The sequence below is a fragment of the Rana temporaria genome, chromosome 9 (assembly GCF_905171775.1).
Source record: "Rana temporaria chromosome 9, aRanTem1.1, whole genome shotgun sequence".
Taxonomy (NCBI): Eukaryota; Metazoa; Chordata; class Amphibia; order Anura; family Ranidae; genus Rana; species Rana temporaria.
The window spans coordinates 94,555,716-94,576,632 of NC_053497.1; the positions used below are offsets into that span (position 1 = coordinate 94,555,716).

General features: G+C 37.4%; 1 protein-coding gene across 2 annotated transcripts in view; it reads left to right on the top strand.

The window, feature by feature from the left end:
* TENM1 (teneurin transmembrane protein 1) overlaps window positions 1-20,917 on the top strand; it is a 493,379-nt gene that overhangs the window by 153,879 nt on the left and 318,583 nt on the right. The window contains exon 4 of one of the 2 annotated variants that reach the window (XM_040323926.1): window positions 8,875-9,018. In XM_040323926.1, coding sequence (XP_040179860.1) covers window positions 8,875-9,018 — 144 coding nt within the window. The remainder of the gene's footprint in view (window positions 1-8,874; window positions 9,019-20,917) is intronic. The other variant, XM_040323927.1, reaches the window with a different exon arrangement.

Here is a 20,917-nt window from a genome sequence, read left to right on the forward strand (position 1 = left end):
TCTAAGGCAATCCCATGGCAAGAGAGCATGTTCTTTCTTATGAATAAATAAAAAATACATAAATTAAATGGAGTGGAAACTGTTCTTTTGCGAACATGTCCTGTCCTAAATCCAGATAAATCCAGACTAGTTCCAAAAATTAAATCAAGGACAGATCAATATTCTTTACATTGAGGGTGTGTCCTAGATGAATAGGGGCTGAAGCTGTTTACTACTACAGATAAAGGCTAAGCTGGTGTGTGGTGGTCACACAACACACATAGCCAAAACAAGTATTTTTAAAATACTTTGCATCATTAAATATGGCCATCTGAAAATGTTGTGGGGCTTTTCAAGTACATCAGTCAATTGAATAAAGTCAAATATAGTATTAACTGTAGTGTTTGTAGTGTATTTTACACTTTTAAGGGACAACTCTCACTGGATTTTGTAGTCTATGAGTTTATATAGATATGTAGGGTTGACGCCACCTGTATCTAGTTTCACAATATAGTATGTCTATAGTTTTGGTTTTAATACGTTTTTTATTGGTATTTATAGCAAATACAAAGGGAACAGCATATGCAGATGTTAAGGAGCCTAAACTTCACAAGTAATATAGAGCTGAAAGCTTTAAGTCATTGAGCATCTGAGAACAGCTGGTTGAGGTCTTGCTCCTGTTGTACTATGGCGACAGATTTGACAAAAGTTAGTTTATCCTGAAATAGTACATAGAAAAGTGATATGCCTTCACATCACATGTAGGGTTAGGAGAATTAAGACATTTCCATGCCTTGGGGTGTATTTTACATTACAGCAGGTGGATATCGACATAGCAATTGTGAGATACTAAAAAGCGTGAAATATTGGTGGCTTGAAAGCTGAAATTCCTCCATTAGCACCCTGGTAAACTTGTGGATGAGGTTATATAGTAAATATCTCACATTAGTGATACCTTTCATGTTCAAATGGGAGAGGGATATATTGGGAATTAATGATTCTAGAACTTGAACAGGTAATGTTAATTCCTGGGCTGGAACAGAATGTATGGGTATGGCTGAAAAAGCCCCCCAAGCTAGCAAAGATGAATGTGTTTGTAATAACAATCCCATTAGTGCATGGGGTCTCTTCCATATCAGTTAGCACTGCAGTAGTGTGACCAAGTCAGGAGCTGGAGCTAAAGTGTGTTCTATATCTAGCCAGAGAGTATCTGGAGAGGGACAAAACCAATGCTTTAGCTGATCTAGCTGTGTGGCTTAATAGTAGTCTTTGATATCTACTAGGCCCATAGCTCCAACTCTCTTGTGTTAAAGTAATCAAGTGCATGAGCATCTTGGACATTTCCCTTTCCAAATATAATAGTTAAGCATAGAGGTTAAAGACTTTGAATATATTAAGGGAAACGAAATGGGGAGGAAGTGGAGTGGTATTTGTGGCAATAGTATTTGTGGGAACACCATCTCTTGTAGGAAGCTTGTCAGCCAGACCATGACAAGTTCACTTTAGAGAACTGTTGGCATTCTGTAGATAATTTACTAAGTAGGGGTTTACAGTTGGCATGAGCTAGAAAATACACTCTTGGTGTTAGGGTGATACCCAAGTAGGGTATGCCGTTTATAGCCCAGGAGAAGGGGAGTTGGTTTTGTAGAGTGATTTTAATGCATGATGTGAAATTAGAGATTCAATATTAGTGATTTACAGAAGTTGACCTTATAGTATGAGATATTACTAAATTGAGTGAAGACTTCCTGGGCATTAGGCATGGAGTTAGAAGTAATACCACATCATCCGCAAAAAGATTTATCTTATGCTGTCTAGTACAAAACTGAAAAGCTAGAATGAATGGGTGGGATCGGATTTTCTCAGCTAGGGAATCATTCACGAGATTAAAGATGGTAGGTGACAGTGGGCAGCATTGGCATGTACTCTTTGTAATAAAGAAGGGTTTGGACAGCATATCGGAGGTGTAAACCGAGCAGAGGGTTGGAAGTACAATGTTAAAATAGCAAAAAGAATATGTCTGTGAAAACTGAATTTAAGCAGCATTTGGGTCTTTTAATGCCAATGTACTCTATTGTATGCTTTCTCTTCATCAATAGCTAGAAGGAGAGAAGGCATATAACTCAGCTCCACAAAATGGTTGATGTTGATTATACGTCTGGTGCCATCCAATGATTGTCTACCAGATGTAAATCAGGCTGAACTTGTCTTAGCATTATGTGCAAAAGAGGGCTAGCAATAATCTTAGCATACAGTCTCCATCTGAATTGAAGAGGGATATGGGTCTGAAGTTGGAGGGAGTTATTGGATCTTTACCGGGTTCAGGAGGAAATAAGGCAGCTGAAGCTGCTGTGTCAAAAAGATTGGCAATATGGGAAAGCAAACAGAACCTGAAATGCCTTATAATATTCATTTGAGAACCCATCGGGTCCAGGAGACTTGTTTAATGGAAGAGAAGTGATAGTTTTCTGGATTTCCTGTTGGCCCTTTGGAGCATTTAATGCCTCTAGTTGCTCTTCTGTCAACGATAGGAGATTGACTGACGATAACAACAAATTGTTCTCTGTTGACTGAGAAGTGGATGAATCATTCTTTAGATTATAAAGACAACTGTAGTAGTCAGTGAACAAATATCAGATAAAAGAAGATAACTGTGCCAACCCAAAGATAATATACTGTATATCTTACCATATCTCTTAGAACAGTGAATAATGTTCATAAATAGCCCATCAATGATTAATCAAAAAAAACATCAAGCGCATATTAAGTGAACTAGAATAATAAAGGACAAATAATTTTCCTTATAAGTTAGTGAATAGCCAAAAATCATATATTTAACAAAAAACTATCCCAGTGTTTCTCTTCAGAGATGATTATTTGAATCCCACATGCACAAATCCACATCCGTGACTGGAAACATTTCACCAATTCGTGAGACACCACCACCTTCTAAAATGGACACTGACCGGAAGCAAGATAAACAAACAACTTTAGTTTATGCCTGGGTTAACCACACCACTCATATGAGTATATTTGAAGATTTTCCAAATGGTATGCCAGTAATCACTCCATGCACCTTCACATTGATTTATCCAAGGATATCATAGAAAGCAAACACCCATCATTGTGCAATATGTTATGCTTTATTTAATAAAATAAATAAAAAAGAGACTCTCACTCACAAATATGGTGCTTTCAAACTGGCACAGAGTCTTTCCAGCAATTCTTTTTGGACTTATGCGTCGTTCGGTTACCCGGGACTGGCGTGTGGTCCAAGCCTTGATATGGTGCAAGTTGGTGCAGGAAGTGACGTCGGTGTTACCCAAAAGCCTCTACGTATTTCACATCCAATCATGCATCTTCAGGAAGCTTCCCCCTATTCTTTAAAGCAGCTTGAGCTAAATAAATGTGAGGAAAAATCTTTATGGAAACATTTGGGGATGCCACGGACATCGGAAGAGTCAATGTCAACATCTAACACTGGATTCATGGCTAGTTGTAAGAAAAAAGAAAGATCAACAGGAAAGGGCCTGAGCATCTCCAACTCAGGGCTAACAAACTAGGAAGATGTAGAGTAAAAACTTAACCCAGACCCAGAGCACATTGCTAATCCTGACAATAATGCTCTTCAAATAAGGTAAAAGGTAAGTTAATAAGGCCTGGATAGTAGTGACATAATTGACCAAATATGGCCATGGCCATATTTGATCAATGCCCAAATATAGCCAGTGACCATATCTAAACAGTGATTTCACTATCCCTGGCCCTTTGCTTACATGGCCAAGGGTTTCAAAGTATGTAATCCAATGCAGCGGTAAATGCAGCAGTTGCTATGAATGCAGCAGGTGGCAGCACCTGTTGCTTCTATATAACCATTGACAGTGGTAAGCTGTAATAAATGGAAGTGGTAAAAAATACTGCTTCTTTATATGATGCTCAGCTCGTGCCAAACAGGTGGCCGAATGGCATCCCTAATATCAATGAATAATTTGAGTTTTAGAGTACTTTTTCTGCACCTATCTTTCCTAGAGTTTGCTGCTCACTAGTGTTTTTGTAATTTAAGATTCTTGCCTATAGAGCAGCTTCTAGGTGATGACTTTCTAATAGCACACAGCAACTCTTTCAATTCTTATCATCGTAATATTTGTCCACAGCATGTGTAGCTCGTATTCTATTCACTTTAATAGGAAAGCTGCACATAATTTGTTGACTTTTAAAAAATGGCTCCCTGTACTTAAGATAAGCATGTTATGTTACATAAATGGTGAGGAAGTTTTGGGACTCTGGAAAATATCATTTTACTCTGTAAAAAGTAATTGTACATATTGGCTTGCAAAGTAATTGTACCGCTTGGGAAAAATTCTAATTTTGTGGGTTGCTATAAGGAAGCTACAGAGTTATTGATAAGACAGAAGTATGTACATGTTAACAAAGACAAGATTAATGCCAATAGCAGATTATTTGTTTCTTACTTTACAACAATGAATTAGGCAAGAACTGGATTATAATGGTGGTTTTATGACCTTTAACTGTAGAAAACAATGTTCTGCTTAAATTTTGGCTTTTGTTCAAAGCTCTATCAGACAAAGAGATATTCAAACTATACTGAAACTAAGTGCATTCAAGAGACACTTAATAAAAGTGTGTTAGTTGTTTTACAGGAAGAGTATTGATTTGAAACAAGGCTGTTGCTTGCATGAGATAAGCCTCACACCAAGATCTATCTTGTGTACTCTGCTTGAATATTTTATTATGGAACATATTCAGCATGAGTGTTGTATGATTGCTCTGATATGCAGTATCTGTTATGATGTTAGAGATCATAAAATAATACCTAGGCATTGTGAGGTATTTAATTTGCACAACAGGAAGATTGAGGAATTACGGGTGCAACATGTGCCAAAAGGTAAACTTAAGCCTGGTACACACTAAAGCCCTGTGCACACGATCGGTTTGTCTGATGAAAATGGACCGATGGACCGTTTTCATCGGACAAACTGATCGTGTGTGGGCCCCATCAGTTTGTTTTCCATCGGTGAAAGAAAATAGAACATGTTTTAAAATGTTCCTATGGATAAAAAACTGATAGAAAAAAATGATCGTCTGTGTGGAATCCATCGGTCAAAAATCCACGCATGCTCAGAATCAAGTCGACGCATGCTTGGAAGCATTGAACTTAATTTTTCTCAGCACGTTGTAGTGTTTTACGTCACCACGTTGGACACGGTCGGATTTTTGACTGATGGTGTGTAGACAAGACTGATGAAAGTCAGCTTCATCGGATATCCGATGAAAAAATCCATCGGATTAGATTCCATCAGATATCTGATCGTGTGTACAGGGCTTTATAGTTTTTTTTCTTCAATCCAGCGGGTTGAATGAAAAAAACCTGACAGCTCTGGTCGGAGCCGCTGTACTAACGATCCAACGTTAGTAAAAATCAATCAGCTCTGATATACTGATGGCCTATTTCAATTCGTGAGGCCTGAAAATGCCAGGACAGTACAAATATCCCCCAAACTACGTATTTTTTTTGGAAAGTAGAAAGTTCAAGGTATTTAGTAAGGTGTCATTTTTTTGTCACAATCTTTTTCCAAAAATAAAGAAATATTTTTTTTTTCATATTGTCACCAATGCAGCACATTGTCATCATATAACTGATGTGCCAGTGATTAGGGACACTGACTGGTGACAGTATGAAAAAAAAATGTTTTTCTTTTTCATTTTTTTAAATACTTTTTATTAAATGTTTTATTTTTATTTTGTATATACTGTGATCAGAGTAATACATTGTTACCACGGTAACACTGTACTTTTCTAGGGAGGTGATCATGATTTTTTTTTTACACACTAAGATTGCTTATAACTGTGAATTTTACTGTTATATAAGCAACTATTTTTTTCCGAATGAAAACTACTCATTCAGTGTTTACTATTGTGGTTAGCTGTGATTGGCCACAGCTAATCCCATGGTACAGATTGATTGTGATTGGCTCTGTCTGTACCATGTGATGACTGTGACCAGTCACAGAGCTTGTCACAAAAGAACACAATGAAAAGCTTGAATCAAAGCTTGAAAGCCTTTCAGTGTGTACAATTGTCATGTGATTAACTACAGAGATCACATGGTACCAGCAGCAGGCCAGTACAGTGATCTCTCATCAGCCATGTCCAGTGGACATGCCGGGTGACAGATCGCACTGGAGCATGGCCCAATCCTGGGAGGACCTCATATGACATCCTCCCAGAACAAGAGTGTTCCCGGTTGTCATTTTCCAATATGCCGGGCGTGAGGCCTTTAAGTTGAATTGTACTAATTCTTGTGGGTAACAATGCCACTTTTTGGTTCATTTGATTTTTCCAATTGTTAGATGATTTCATGTTTATACAAATTTAAAGTAATAGATAAACTTTTAATATAGATTAAAAATGTATCTGCTGCAATATAAGAAAAAACAGTGTTTCCTTTTTTTAATGAGTATAGCTTACAGCTATAGTCAACCCAATCCCAGGATTTTCGCAATTCACAGAACAAGAAAATGAAATTGCCAGATTTGCTCAGTTCCCCTGTCTTCCTGAAATTTTGGCCACTAAGCCAGAAGTCTTTCATATAGTGGCAGCAGGGATGGCCTGTACATATGGGGCACAGGGGCGCCGCCCCCCTAGTTTGTATGTGGGGATGCATGCAGGGCGCTGGATTCATAGGTGTCCAAAGAATCTTGGAAAATGCACAAATAGCAAAGTTCACCAACTGCGCAAGATGCCACCAACTGCAGTAGACGCCACCAACTGCAGTAGATTAGTGGTATTGGCTGCTTAAGGTTGTGTTAATTCTTTAAAGGATAACTGAATTCAAGATTTAAATTTACCAGTCTTAAGATACAGTGGCTATCTTAGTTTTCTTTTTTTTCTAGTTAAAAACATTTTCAGTAAGCACAAAACCTGTTGATCCTGACAGAAATGCAGTATCCTTGTCACTTCCTGTGAGCTGATCTGTAAGCATAGAGCAATGTTTTCTCCTTTCTGCAGTATAAACTGCTAATATTACCAACCCCCCCCCCATGTATTAGAGATGAAAAAAGAAACACATGTTTGTAGTCCAGCCTGGTCAGGTACATGGCTCCCTTCATAGATGCAGTGGTCGGAATGAGTGTAGTTACTAAAGGACAGGAAGTGTGTTATTCACAAGATCACTAGAAAATCCAGAAATAAGAAAATGAATGCAGTCATCTCTGTTAAGGACTACGTTTATGCAATAATATTTTATATTATTAAAGATGTAAATAATTGTAAATGAAAGATATTGAATGTAAGGTATATATAGGTTTATGTGAAATCTCCATTAACAGGTGTAAATAAACAATAAACAATTATATTTTAGTTAGGATGTGACTCCCCAGCTGTCAGAATACATTGGCTGCAGCTGTTGATAGAGCAGCTTTTATCTGACAGAGTGAATGAACAGAGGTCAATCAGTAGATCAACTCCTGTTCAACTATTTGAATGAGGGAGTTCTGTGGAAGACAGTGCTCTCAGAGGTTTAAGCCCAGAAGGCATATAGCACAAATTAGGCAGGCTCAGATTTACTCCATTTCAGGAACCTGTTGCAAGCCAATCCGGAGGTAAATTTTTAATTGTCAAGAATAGAGGTTGGAGGGAATTCACAGGGGAGATTTTGTACTGCGAATTGAAGAGTCCCAAACATCTAAGAATGAAGTAATAAGAGGGGGAAACAACCTGTGTGGATTGGAGATGTGACAGTCAAACCCAAGCAAGGGACGTAAGGGCTATAGGGCTTTTGTATTGTTTTACGAATACCTAAAGTGTAGTGTGTAATGAAAAATACAATCAGTGATCTGACTAAAGACTCCCACAATATGGTAAAGTTCCATATGCATTAAACCCAACCCTCCCTACAACCTATGCTTAACCACGATGTCACGATGTACACAAGCTGAAAATGCAATGCTATTTTAACTGTGCTGTCAGGTGCTACGGAAAGAAACACCCAGGGTGCCCCTTCAAAAGGTTGCTGTCAGGACCATGATCCATAGTTAGAGGCCTAACCTTCATCATTGCTTGATTATTGAGTTATTCACTTGAAAAAAAGCATGCACACCAGATGTCCTGGATCCTGATAAGCACATTCTTTATTTCAAGTGGGGGGGGGGGGTCGCAAAGCAATGATGGGGATTATAGCTCTTTCCCCGTATTTTTTTTTTGTTTTCAGACAGATTCATGTAACGTGCTCATACACAGAGATTATGATGACATAATCTACCAAAGATTGTCTTTTGATAAATGGTGAGAATACATCCCATTGCTCCTCTGTACACAACTAGATCACAAAACTCTACTCTACTGTAAAGGTCATGATCACCCATGTGGCCATAGCCACGTGATGGTCAAATAACTGTGGCCTTAACCATGGTTAAGTACCTGAGACAAAGTAGAGCAGCCCATGCTGCCAGTTTTGTTTTTACTAATTCATCATCAGGGATGACCTTCTTGAGTAATTAATTAGCTGTGTTATTATTTACCATAGTATAACAATAATATGGTATTTAGTTGAAAGTTTGTCAGTTACATTGTGTATTTGCTTTTAAATAAAGTACTATGTGAAGTGATATAACAATAATCAGCCCTTTATTACTAAGATAAGTTTACATAGAAACAAAGGCTCTGAACAACTATTTACTTCAATGATCAGCCTCTTGCTGCCTATTCAAAAATGATGTTTCGCTACAATTTTATAAAGCATAGCAAATACTAAGTAGGAATTAGGGGATAAAGACAGGGATAAAGATAAAGATTTCATATACAGAGAATGTTTGTTATTTTATCTACTGAATGCTTTTTGTGCATTTGGGATTAATTTGTGTTCTTGTTTTATAGCAGTTCACTTGTTTGGTTTAACTTGGCAACTGCAACCAGTCGAGAGTGAGCTTTATGAGAATGGAGTCAGCAAAGGAAGCAGAGGAGAGGAATCCATGGATACCACATATTCTCCTCTCGGCGGAAAGATTTCTGAGAAAAAAGGTAAACTTGTATACAGCCTGCACAACACCAGTACAGTGTTAACAAATCCAATTATGTATGTGCATCAAACTCTAGCAGGGTCATATACATCTGAATTGCACAGAATTGAAGAATGGGGTTTTAGTGTACTGTGTCCATCACCACACACAGTCACACATTGGCAGTTTATGTTGATCATTTGGATCAATGAGCAGAAGTTTCCAATAGATTTAATGCACAGTCTGACATGCTCTCCACCGAACATTTCCTTTTATTTTAGTTGTGCCACCTTCTCCTTGTCATACTTATAAGTGTCTCTGAACATTAGAGACAGACTCTCAAATAGCTATTGAAAATACTGAAATGGCCCTCATCAAGCAATTGGCTGTCTTAAAAAGTAAAACAATTTTAAAACATAGACATAGAAGTTGACAAATCTGGCAGGTTTGGTTTCATCAAAGGTTCCGTCACAAATTTGCACATGGTGGCATGAAATTGTATAATTTTCATGGGGTACCAAAGCAACATGGTATGCTGACAGCATAAATTTGTCTGGGAAATAGTTTTTTTTACTATTAGCTTGGCTTACATGCAACATTAGCACCCAATTCCGATTCATATCAGGTTTACCAAAAAGTATTTTTTCAACATTTTGTCCAATAGTTTGTTGAGTGTTTTCCTGTTTTAGCTGATGCAAAACTGTCCTGACACTGGTCAATTTCTAATAAGGAGGAGAGAGGAGGAGAAGCGGCTGCCAGCTGCTTTATTGAAAGCCACACAAGGAGATCAGTGATTATAACTTCCCTGTCGTTGCATCCCTGAGTGTCCAGGTATCGGACTAGGCATTAGGAGCATTTGTAAGAGTACAAATACTCTTGCAAATACTTAGTATCGGTGAAACCCTACTTTATACCTAATCATTTTTTGGGGGATTGTAAAGTATACTGTATTTTTAGTGAGCACATGTTTTCAGTTATTATTACAGTGTTTACTTTAGGGTCCCATTCACACTGGGTTTTTAGCTGCATGCTCTGTGCATGGCATGTGTGTTACTTGCACATGGATGCACACCACACCCATGGGAACATTATAGGGTAATGCACCTACACATTGGGACACAGTGGCAGTATTAATGTAAGCCACATGTCCTAAAACACATGGGTCTGCCAACATGGGGATGAACACAACACTTGTGCATCCCGATGTCGGTAACACACAAGCTTGCACACAACAAAGATTATTAGATTTAGATGACAGATTAGCCTTAGATGATAGATTAGCCACTTGAGGATGCTAACATTAAAATAACTATTGAAATGTTATCCAGACCTAGGGCGCATCATTTTCAGTGTGTCTGCTAACACTAAGACCGCATACACACGGGCAAACATGTACGATGAAACCGGTCCGCCGGACCGTTTTCACCGTACATGTCTGCCCGGGGATTTCTGTACGATGGCTGTACTAACCATCGTACAGAAATCTGTGCGTAAACAATACGCGGGGCGTGGGCGGGCCTGCCAGTTAAATGCTTCCACGCATGCGTCGAAGTCATTCGACGCATGCGAGGCATGGCGGGCGCTCGGACATGTACGATAGGTCTGTACAGACGACCGAACATGTCCGAGCGGGCAGGATTCCAGCGGACTGTTTTAAAACAAGTCCAGGAATATTTGTCCGCTGGGAAAAGGCCCGGCGGGCAAATGTTTGCTGGAATTCTGTCCGCTCGGTCCTACACACGACTGAACATGTCTGCTGAAACTGGCCCGCGGACCAGTTTCAGCAGACATGTTTGGTCGTGTGTACGGGCCCTTAGACTTACATGGTGAGAAGGAGCCGTAAAGTACTACAAAACCATAAGCAGAGAATGCAAATTTAATGAACAAATATGTATTCACTAAATATATACAGTGTATATATATATATATATATATATATATATATATATATATATATATATATATTATACATACACAAAGTTGGAAAAATGAAATTGTGAAAAATGTCTTGGTATGCTGACGCCTTAACAGTTTCCTTCACTGGAACTAAGGGGAAGCCCAACCCCTGAAAAACAACTCCACACCATAACCCCCACTCTCCACCAAATGATTTGAACCAGCACAGAAAGCAAGGTCCATAGAGACATGGTCAAGTTCCTCCACCCCAAACTCGCTCATCCCTGTTTTATGGAAATTGATTGTACACTGGTCCAAATCATTTGGTGGAGGGTGGATTGTATGGGGTTGTTTTTCAGGGGTTGGGCTTGGCCCCTTAGTTCCAGTGAAGGAAACTCTTAAGGCATCAACACACCAAGTCATTTTGGACAATTTCATGCTCCCAACTTTGTGGGGACAGTTTGGGGATGACCCCCTTCCTGTTCCAACTGACTGCTCACCAGTGCACAAAGCAAAGTCCATAAAGACATGGATGAGAGAGATTTGGGTGGAGGGACCTGACTGGCTGGCACATAGTCCTGACTGCAACCCGATAGAACACCTTTGGGGTGAATTAAAGCGGAGACTGTGAGCCAGGCCTTCTCATTCAACATGAGTGCCTGACCTCACAAATGCGCTTCTGGAAAAATGGTCAAACATTCCCATAGACACACTCCTAAACCTTGTGCACAGCCTTCCCAGAAAAGTTTAAGCTGTTATAGCTACAGAGGGTGGGCCAACAAAATATTAAACCTTACGGACTAAGACTGGGATGGCAATTAAAGTTCATGTGCGTGTAAAGGCAGGTGTCCCAGTACTTTTGACAATATATATTTATATATAGTGTGTGGTGTGTGTATATATATATATATATATATATATATATATATATATATATACACTGTATAAAGAGTATATACTGTATATAGAATATATATATTTTTTACAAACTGCATTGATAGCAGCAAGCTGATCTCTTTTAGATGTATATCTAGAAAATCATTGAAAAGTCTAATCCTTTTACAGAATCAGACATTTCTGTTGAATGTGTTTTTTACAGAGCAATTACATACCGAGACAAACTAGCAATCTTATATCAAAATATGTTGGTTAATGCCCATATACATTACTCTAGCCAATATTGTAATTGGTTTGTTAATGAAGTTTTTAATAGAAATGTAGACTACAGCATATCAAGTTTGCAGAGAAAACCATGGTGAACTTATCAGAAGACCCAACAAGATCCTATCATGTGAAATATCAGTAAATTATGAGTTTAGTGTAACAAACACCAAGCAGAAAGGGTAATCAAGATATAGTTTAACGATGCCTCTTGCCTGAGAATATTGATTTCAGCAGAGTGTAGTATTACACCATTAGAAAGTTGGAAGAAATAACTTTCTCTTGCAAATCCATTCAAATAAAGCAATTTTATTAGCATAAAAAAGGAAGTTTTAGTCTGTTTGGTGCTGTATAGCCACACTATAATTAGTGAAATGCAAGTGAGATTAAAGGAAAATATTCGAGTCTATGTTTTTTTTATATAACTATGCCATAATGTTTTTAGAGCACATTGAATTGAATCGATCTTTATTGCACCATAATTCCACCAATAGGAGACATATGTAAAATCAATTCAATTTAGCAGAACTCCAGGTCTTCATAGACTGAACGATATTACAGATTGACACATGCCAACAGACCAGCCAACAATCTTTGTTTGTGTAAAGGTAAAAAATCTGCGCTGCCCCCTCCCTACCAATTGAAAACATTATATTAATATATAAATAAAAGTGAAAAAAATCTCTCAAATGTGAGAAAAAATGGTGAAGGGTTAAGTTTTCACTAGAAAACGTAGGTGCTGCTAATTAATTAGCCTGAATAAAGCTCATAAGTGTTTGGAAAATAAATATCAAAAGTGCAACCTAAACATGTATCATATACAAATAATTAAGAACCAGAAAGGTGTATCACATAAAAATGATTCTAAACCAAAACAGTGTGATACTGTGACACTCATAAAATGAGTGAAAAAATGTATTAATCATTGTAACCAAAATGTTGAATGATGATTAATATGTTACTGAGTCCATTATAACTGTGAAAAAATATTGAATTATTTTGGTCTATATGGTAAAAAAAAACACAACACAAATATGCAGTGCAGGGGATCCAATATAGCAAGAAGCCGCAAGGATTGAGTCGATTAACTTCATACAATCATATCTGATATTCTGATAAAAAGTGTCCGCTTACCAGACAGGTGATAATAATAAGCTTGATGTTAGGCCGATCTGCCCTTAGATGTTCCTCCCAGACACCTCATGGAAAGATAGACCGTTAGCTCCAGAGTTCAGCTCCGCTGATATGACTTCCACTCCGGTGTGTGGCTCGGTACTTCTACGGATAAGGCAAACCTTTTGATAGGTAGATGCGATCTCCACACTTCAAGTTGTAACTTCCTTACAACATTAGACAATTTTCCTCTATATTTCTCGGGCCCACAGTTAATTACCAAGGAAGGAGAAGAAGAAGAGACCTTAGGGTGCAGTATTTCCTTGTAAAAATATATTTATTGCACAAGCTTCACTGACATCCATATAGACAGAAACGATTGTTCAAAACAGTTCAAAATCGTTTCCGTCTATATGGATGTCAGTGAAGCTTGTGCAATAAATATATACTGTGGGCCAGAGAAATCTAGAGGCAAATTATCTAATGTTGTAAGGAAGTTCCAAAATTTCCAAACACTATTTACTCCTTTTGGACAACTATAAATCAAGCCTACACTTCCTACACTGCAAAAAGAGAGAAGGTGCGCCAATCTAAGTGCAGCATAAAAAGTTTAATGGAATTATGTATATCACACAAGCCAAATGGCTACTCACAAAATGTAAGGGATCAAAGGCATGTATAAGGTGATCTGGTCCGGTGTCACTGTGGAGTCCAGATGGAAATGACAGCGATTTCTAACCCAAACAAAATCCTTGGCAAACAGGGGGGCTGATGGTAATAGGAAGTCCACTATCACCCTGAGAGGCCACGGAGGAAACAGGAACCAGGAACCACTGATCGAGACAGCGTGCGCCTCAGCATGGAGCGCAACGCCGCGTCGTCGGACCAGAAGTGACGTAGGGCAAGGAACGAACCAATGGGATGACGCGTTTCTTTTTTTTTTTAATTCTTTATTTTTCCATTTTTCCTCATTTCACAATTCCTCAAACAAAAATATTATCACATCATCCAAAATCAACATCATAAATCTCTACCTGATGCGAGTTTTCAAACTTCTTATGTGACCATTATCTTAACAATATTAACATCTTCCTATATATACAAAAACCAAATAATGATTCACCTTCCCTTTCTCTATCTTCCCTTTCTCACACCCCTTGACGTGATCTCTCCCTGTCTGAGGAGTTGGTAACATGAATTCTCTCCATATCTTACCTCCCCCCCCCCCTGCGTCAGGACCCTTTGTCCAAAACGTCAAAAAACAACCAAAAAAAAAAGAAAAACCAAGCCAAATCAAGCGGTTTCTCCCCCTTTCTCCGAGGATGACGCATTTCTCAGCATCCACTGTTTTATCAGATCCATGACGTCCATACGGAGGGGACATACTATATAGACCTTAAAAGTCCTGTAATTGGTCGTCAGCACACATGCAAACGATCGCTATGGTAATGAACTGAGTCAATCAAAGGCATATGAATAAATAGATTAAAAAAAGAAGATCATGCTGGAACAAACTACAATGTATATCACGAATAATAATGATCAATAAATGCCTATGAAATAATTCTAAATTAATTGGTAAATATATAAAAGAACAATTAATTGGAAATACAGATACCAAATAAATACAATATAGTTCATGCAGGGATAAGAGATACAATTATGTAAATATATAATAAATATGAAAATGCATGTATATATATGTATATGTACACATGCATAAAGAATTAGAGAAATGAATGGAGATACAAAATATGTAAATAGTAAATCAAAAATCAATAATTAACCATTATTTAATATATCAGATTAGTATTAAGATAGTTAAAAATTAATTAATTAATGACACAAAGATTATTATAATTAATACACAAATTGCTGATAATCTAGGCACCTTCTAATAAAGAAATAAAAACAATTGTAATAAGGAATAACCAAAGAATAAAAAGTATACCAAGGTGTACATACTGAGTAGATGATTATGTACGTTAGTGTATCAAAAATATATACAAAAGACATACATTTAAAAAAAAAAAAAATATATATATATATATATATATATATATATATATATATATATATATATATATACATATAATGCATATACACACATGCATACCTATGTCTGTAGGTGTATGCATTAGCAAACACCCAAAAGGCACCTAAAGAAGCCCACATATATGTATACATACCCTCGATAACAACAAATATGCAAGAAAAGTAGGGTGAAACGTTAGATGATGGTATTTGTTTCTATTTCTTCGTTTAAGCCATAGTATTTAAAGAATAAATCCAATAAGTTTCTTGTCTACAAAGACGTTGAAATCTTTCAGCTGCAGTAGGGGTTTCAGGTATGGCTTCAATGATCCAGACCTGAAGAGCAGTAGTGTCTTTGTGATGATGTGTCGCAAAATGGCGTGCAACATTGGATCAATGAAGCCATACCTGATAGCGGACTTCCTATTACCATCAGCCCCCCTGTTTGCCGAGGATTTTGTTTAGGATAGAGATCGCTGTCATTTCCATCTGGACTCCACAGTGACACCTGACCAGATCACCTTATATATGCCTTTGATGCCTTACATTATGTGAGTAGCCCTTTGGCTGTGTGATATACATAATTCAATTAAACTTTTATTTGCTGCACTTAGATTGGCGCACCTTTTCTCTTTTTGCATACATTCCAGAGCCTGCTTCTGCTTTTATGGTAGCTGCCGCGAGTGCCCCTTTTTTACCCTTGGATATTTATTGGACTATTTATTGGACTACGCAATTTATTGTATTGCCTATTCAGTTTATTTTAGTTATTGTCATTACTATTCATACCCTAATAATCTTGCGCCATTCTACTATTCTAACTGTACAATTCCTACACTTCCTATCCATTTTAACTTAGAACAGCACCCATACACAGGTACTTATTTACCTCTTTGTGATGTAGTGCCCTCCCGTGATGTTTAAATCCTATGCTCATGCCTGTGCAGTAAGTTGAATGAGGACATACTCCTATAGTAGTGATGCTAAAAGTATTTAAGTCTTCCGTTTCAAGTCTATAATGTGTTATTGAACAGGCATAAGTAGCACCAGGTTTTTCTTAGGCAGAGTGTAGTTTTACTTTAAGTTAATTACCATGGTTGTACACCTCAGACATGAATTATGAAGGAAGCATATCCTGCTCTACTGTGTACTTGTCTCTCTCCACAGCTCTGAGTGTCATTTCTCTTTGCTATCTGGTTTCTCTCTTACCAGCATGACTCAGGTCTTGCAGCTTTTCCTGACACCAAGAGTTAAAATGTTGATAGGGAGGGAGCTGCAGCACAGTGTGACTCATATCCACAGCTGTGCTTGTTCTGCCTGTGTGAAGGTGGCTGTGTCCCTTCCCTCCAATCAGGGCTCAGAGCTATTGGCTATGTGAAGACCTCAGACCTCCGCCTCTTGCTCCTAGAACTAAAGAGAAATTATTTCTTCTGTCTGTTTTCTGAACAATCTACAGAATAAATTGCTGCAGATACACAGCTACAACTCTGTGTATCACCTAATGCTATTCACTTTACTGGATACATGATACACTGGAGGGTTTAAAACCACTTTAATCCCAAATTATGCGTCAGCATTTGAAGTTCCAGTGCTGCCATGTCCAAGCTAATAATAGTTATCACCGGAAACAATACAAGTTGCTGTTTAATGGCATCTACAATGTCTCTGAATGTGTTTTGTGTGTGCTAAACAATAGTTTTTTCATAGTCTTTTTGATACCCTATTAAACTGTAGAAGTTAGTTCATTTTCATATTTTATGCAATGTTCACAGGATAAAAACACCTAATAAATATGAAGTTAATATTGTTTACCAGCTTGTATTTCTAGTCCTAAGAGAAACATAACCTACAAAGAATATAACAGCACACTAATCCAAGCTTTGTCGCAGGACCAATAACATCTGTGTGAGGCCTATCCCAAGCAAAAATTAATTTTGCAACTTTATCATTCCATGTTTTTGTTGCTGCTTACCTTCCTACAAAATCACAGTACATATAACAGTACCACATATTCCTAAAATACAAACAAGATTTGTTTAAATATATTGGCTGAATTGCAAAGTGAGTTAAAGTGTAGCAAAGAGTTTTTCTTGTCTGTGAATGGATATTCAACATCAATGTTTTTTTTTTTTTTTTTTTTAATACTCATTGCACACTTCAGAAAGTGGAAGCTTTTATTTAAGGTAAATGGGTAATCTACCTCATACTGATATTTCAGTTATTTAGGTTTAGACTCACCCACAAAATCATTTTTTCTTTCATGGACTTCAGTATGGAGATTTTTGAACCTGTGTTTAAAGTGTTGCCATATGTTTATGGTCGTCACCCTCTGACCGAGAGTGATGTGGATCACATAAACACGCGACAAGACTTACAACATAAATAGACCTGAAGTGTGCCTTGGTGGTCTGGTCAGTATGCCAAGAAAAGGGGGCATACCCAAGGTAAGTAATGGGTAGTTAATTGAAGAAGGTTATGCTGAGAAGTGCCCTGAAAAAGGGAAGGGTGGGAGGGTGTCGAATGCGATTGAATGAGCAGGCTTTACGGACATGAGGTGAGCTGGGAAGAGTCGGCCCAGTGACATGTAGTACCGCACACTGAACTGACAAAGAGCATGTGTGAGTGGGCTGCTTAAATACCCTCCGGGCTCCTCCCATAAACTCAGGCCACCATACTGGCCTTCTTATTTACCATATGTTTGCTCTCCTGTTTGTTTGTTTTTTTTTCTATTATTTTATGTTATGTAACGTGCAATTGAATAATTGATGCTCTCTCTGCTTTAAAGCTAGAGGGTTGAGAATGCAAAATGAGGAGGGGTACGAGACAGAAAAACACTGCCATAAAAAGTGTGATAGAATATAAACATTTTATAAATGTCTACCAAAAATTAAAATAGCTGGTTTGAATGGATTGGCCCATTAATCAGATTTGTGGAAAAACTAGTTACATTCGTAAAATAATCCATAGATCTCTACTTTATAAATAGAGCTGCTTACTAACAGACATAATGTTCATGAAGGGTTTGTTAAATTAGCTAAGGTCAGCTTAAGAACTGTTTACTTTTATTCATCCATAGAAGTCAGTGCCAATATATGACAATCAAATAGTTAACACATATCAAAAGCATGGTGAATGCATCTTAAATGCACCTCAAATGATCATGTGCACTGGCTCAATATTGATTCAATATTGATGTATCCTTATAAGTGTTATTTAATGTTCAGCTCACTGAATTTACTATTGCATAAGCTCAGAATAATTTCCTTTTCCCATTAAATAGTTAACCATGTATGTGTGTGTAGCTGTTTAGAATGGTATTGCAATAGCTGATGCAAACATTTCTGGCTTTGCCAGCAAATACATCAAAGTGCTGTAGGAACAGAAGTAGTGGTTACAATCAGGACAGAGTTCTGAGACACCTAAAGAGATTGCCTAGACTTATACACATGTCTTCTCTATTACCTTCTTCTTCAGTAAACTTGCTTATAAATCACTTTCACTGGAGAAGAGGAAACAAACTGTACAATGTGGAACACAGAGTAATAGGATTTAAGCAAGGGGTTGGGTGCCAAGGAAGGGTATAAACAATGGTTAAAAAAGCTGAGGATTTTTGGTACAGGAGGTAATGGAGGGGGGGTTTATAAGCAGCAAAGGTTGTTAGAGGAATTGAATGTTACATAATTACATAGTTGGTAAGGTTGAATAAAAATACTAGTCCATCCAGTTCAACCTGTGTGTGTGTATTATGTCTCTATCACTTCCCATATCCTTGTATATTGTGTTCAATAAGATGCCCATCTAAGATTTTCTCGAAATTAGGGACATTACCCACTGAAGCTACCAATTGTGGAAGGGAGTTTCACATCCTTTACCGCTCCAACAGTAAAAGCCCCTTATGCAGTTTAAGGATGAACCACATCTTATCCAACTTCACTGAGTGGCCACATGCCTTCTTGAGAGACCTGAGACTGAATAGTTTCCTCCCAATGCTGGGGTCACCATTAAGATATTTGTATATCACTATCATATCTCCTCTTAAGCGTCTCTTCTCCAGGGAGAATATGTTTAATGATTGTAAATGTTCCTCATAACTGAGAACCTTCAGTACCTTATTAGTTTTGCTGCTCTTCTCTGGACTCTCTCCAGTTCCAGTACATACCCCACTGAGAACTGGAGACTGAAACTGGACGGCATACTCAAAGTGTGACCGAACCAGAATTTTTGAAAGTGGTAGAATTATAGTTTAATCTCTTGAGTAAGTATACTGTTTAATGCATGCTAACACTCTACTGGCATTGCTTACTGTAGCTTGGGATTGCATTGATATTGTTGAGCATGTGATCTAATAGGACCCCCAGAACTTTCTCCATACTCGAATCCCCCCAGAGTTTTTACCCCTAGTGTGTAAATTGCATTCATCTATTTCGCCCCCAGGTGCATTACTTTACATTTCCCTACATTAAACTTAATTTGTTATTTGTTTGCCTACCTCTCTTTTTTATTTATTTATTTCTGTAGAGTTATGTCTTGTTGTGAAGTTTTGTCCTGCTTAGCTTTGTATAATTAGTAAACACTGATACCAACCTCTATATCTTTTATGAACAAGTTAAACAGGATTAATCCCAGAACAGAGCTCTGAGGTACCTGTGATTCTGAAGCAGTGGGTAGGGAATAAAAACACAAGGTTCCTGGTTTATATCTCACACCAGGTCTCCGGCATGCCAAGCTACACCACTGAGGGTCCAGATTTTGGTCCAATTTACTGTGCTAAGTCCTGTGTGATCATTCTATTTTAAAGTATGATGTCCAGCATCTGGCTCCGCAATCTATGAAGTTTTCTGCTTTGGCATATGGCAAAATCATTTTATTATTAAGGGGTTATGCAAAATAATATAGTGGTCTATTTATAAAATGTTTTCACCCAAGATGATTTTCAGCTAAGGTTCAGTTTGAAATATGTGTAGATATTGGGAGGAAGTTGTATGAATCTTAGGTGAAAACACTTATAAATATTATAGACATCATAGTCAGTCTCTGTTTCTGCTTGTTTGCATTCAGCTTTGAATCTCTGGTGCCAACAAAGTTGCTGCTAGATTGCTTTTAAAATGTTTTAATAAGTTTGGATTAGTGAGATTTATGCTGGTAGAAAGAATCTAGCCACAAAAAATCAATGTTAAAATAAGTGGAATTTTTATTAAGCATTTTATAAGTTCATACGAGAATACCCTTGAAAACAGCAATAAAATGGTGACATTCTTGCAGAGAAACAATTTTAGTAGCTTATGTTACTGCAGAATTGCAAAGGGAGATAAAAAAAAAAAAAAAAAACAACAACTAACAACCCGTTACAATAAAGCATTGGTATAATATATTAAAACACATTTTTTTTTTTTTTTTTTGAGTAAGCCATTTCTCAAGCTAAGTTAGAATATGTTATTGAAGTTTGATTTTTTTTTCTTTATATTCCTCCAGCAGCATTTAAAAGATAGACAACTGAGCTGATGTAAAAAGCAAATAGTTAAACCTAATCACTGTGTAAAATATTAATGTATAATCTGTATATTTAGTACTTGACATTAATGACATTATGGATTATTGACGCCTGCTTGCTCATTCACTGCACAGCTCAGCAAGACTTTGCTATTCCTTAATATTTAATACAGAGCGGATTAAAAACACTCTTGAGCTTACAGCTATTGCTTTACATAGCCTTTTAT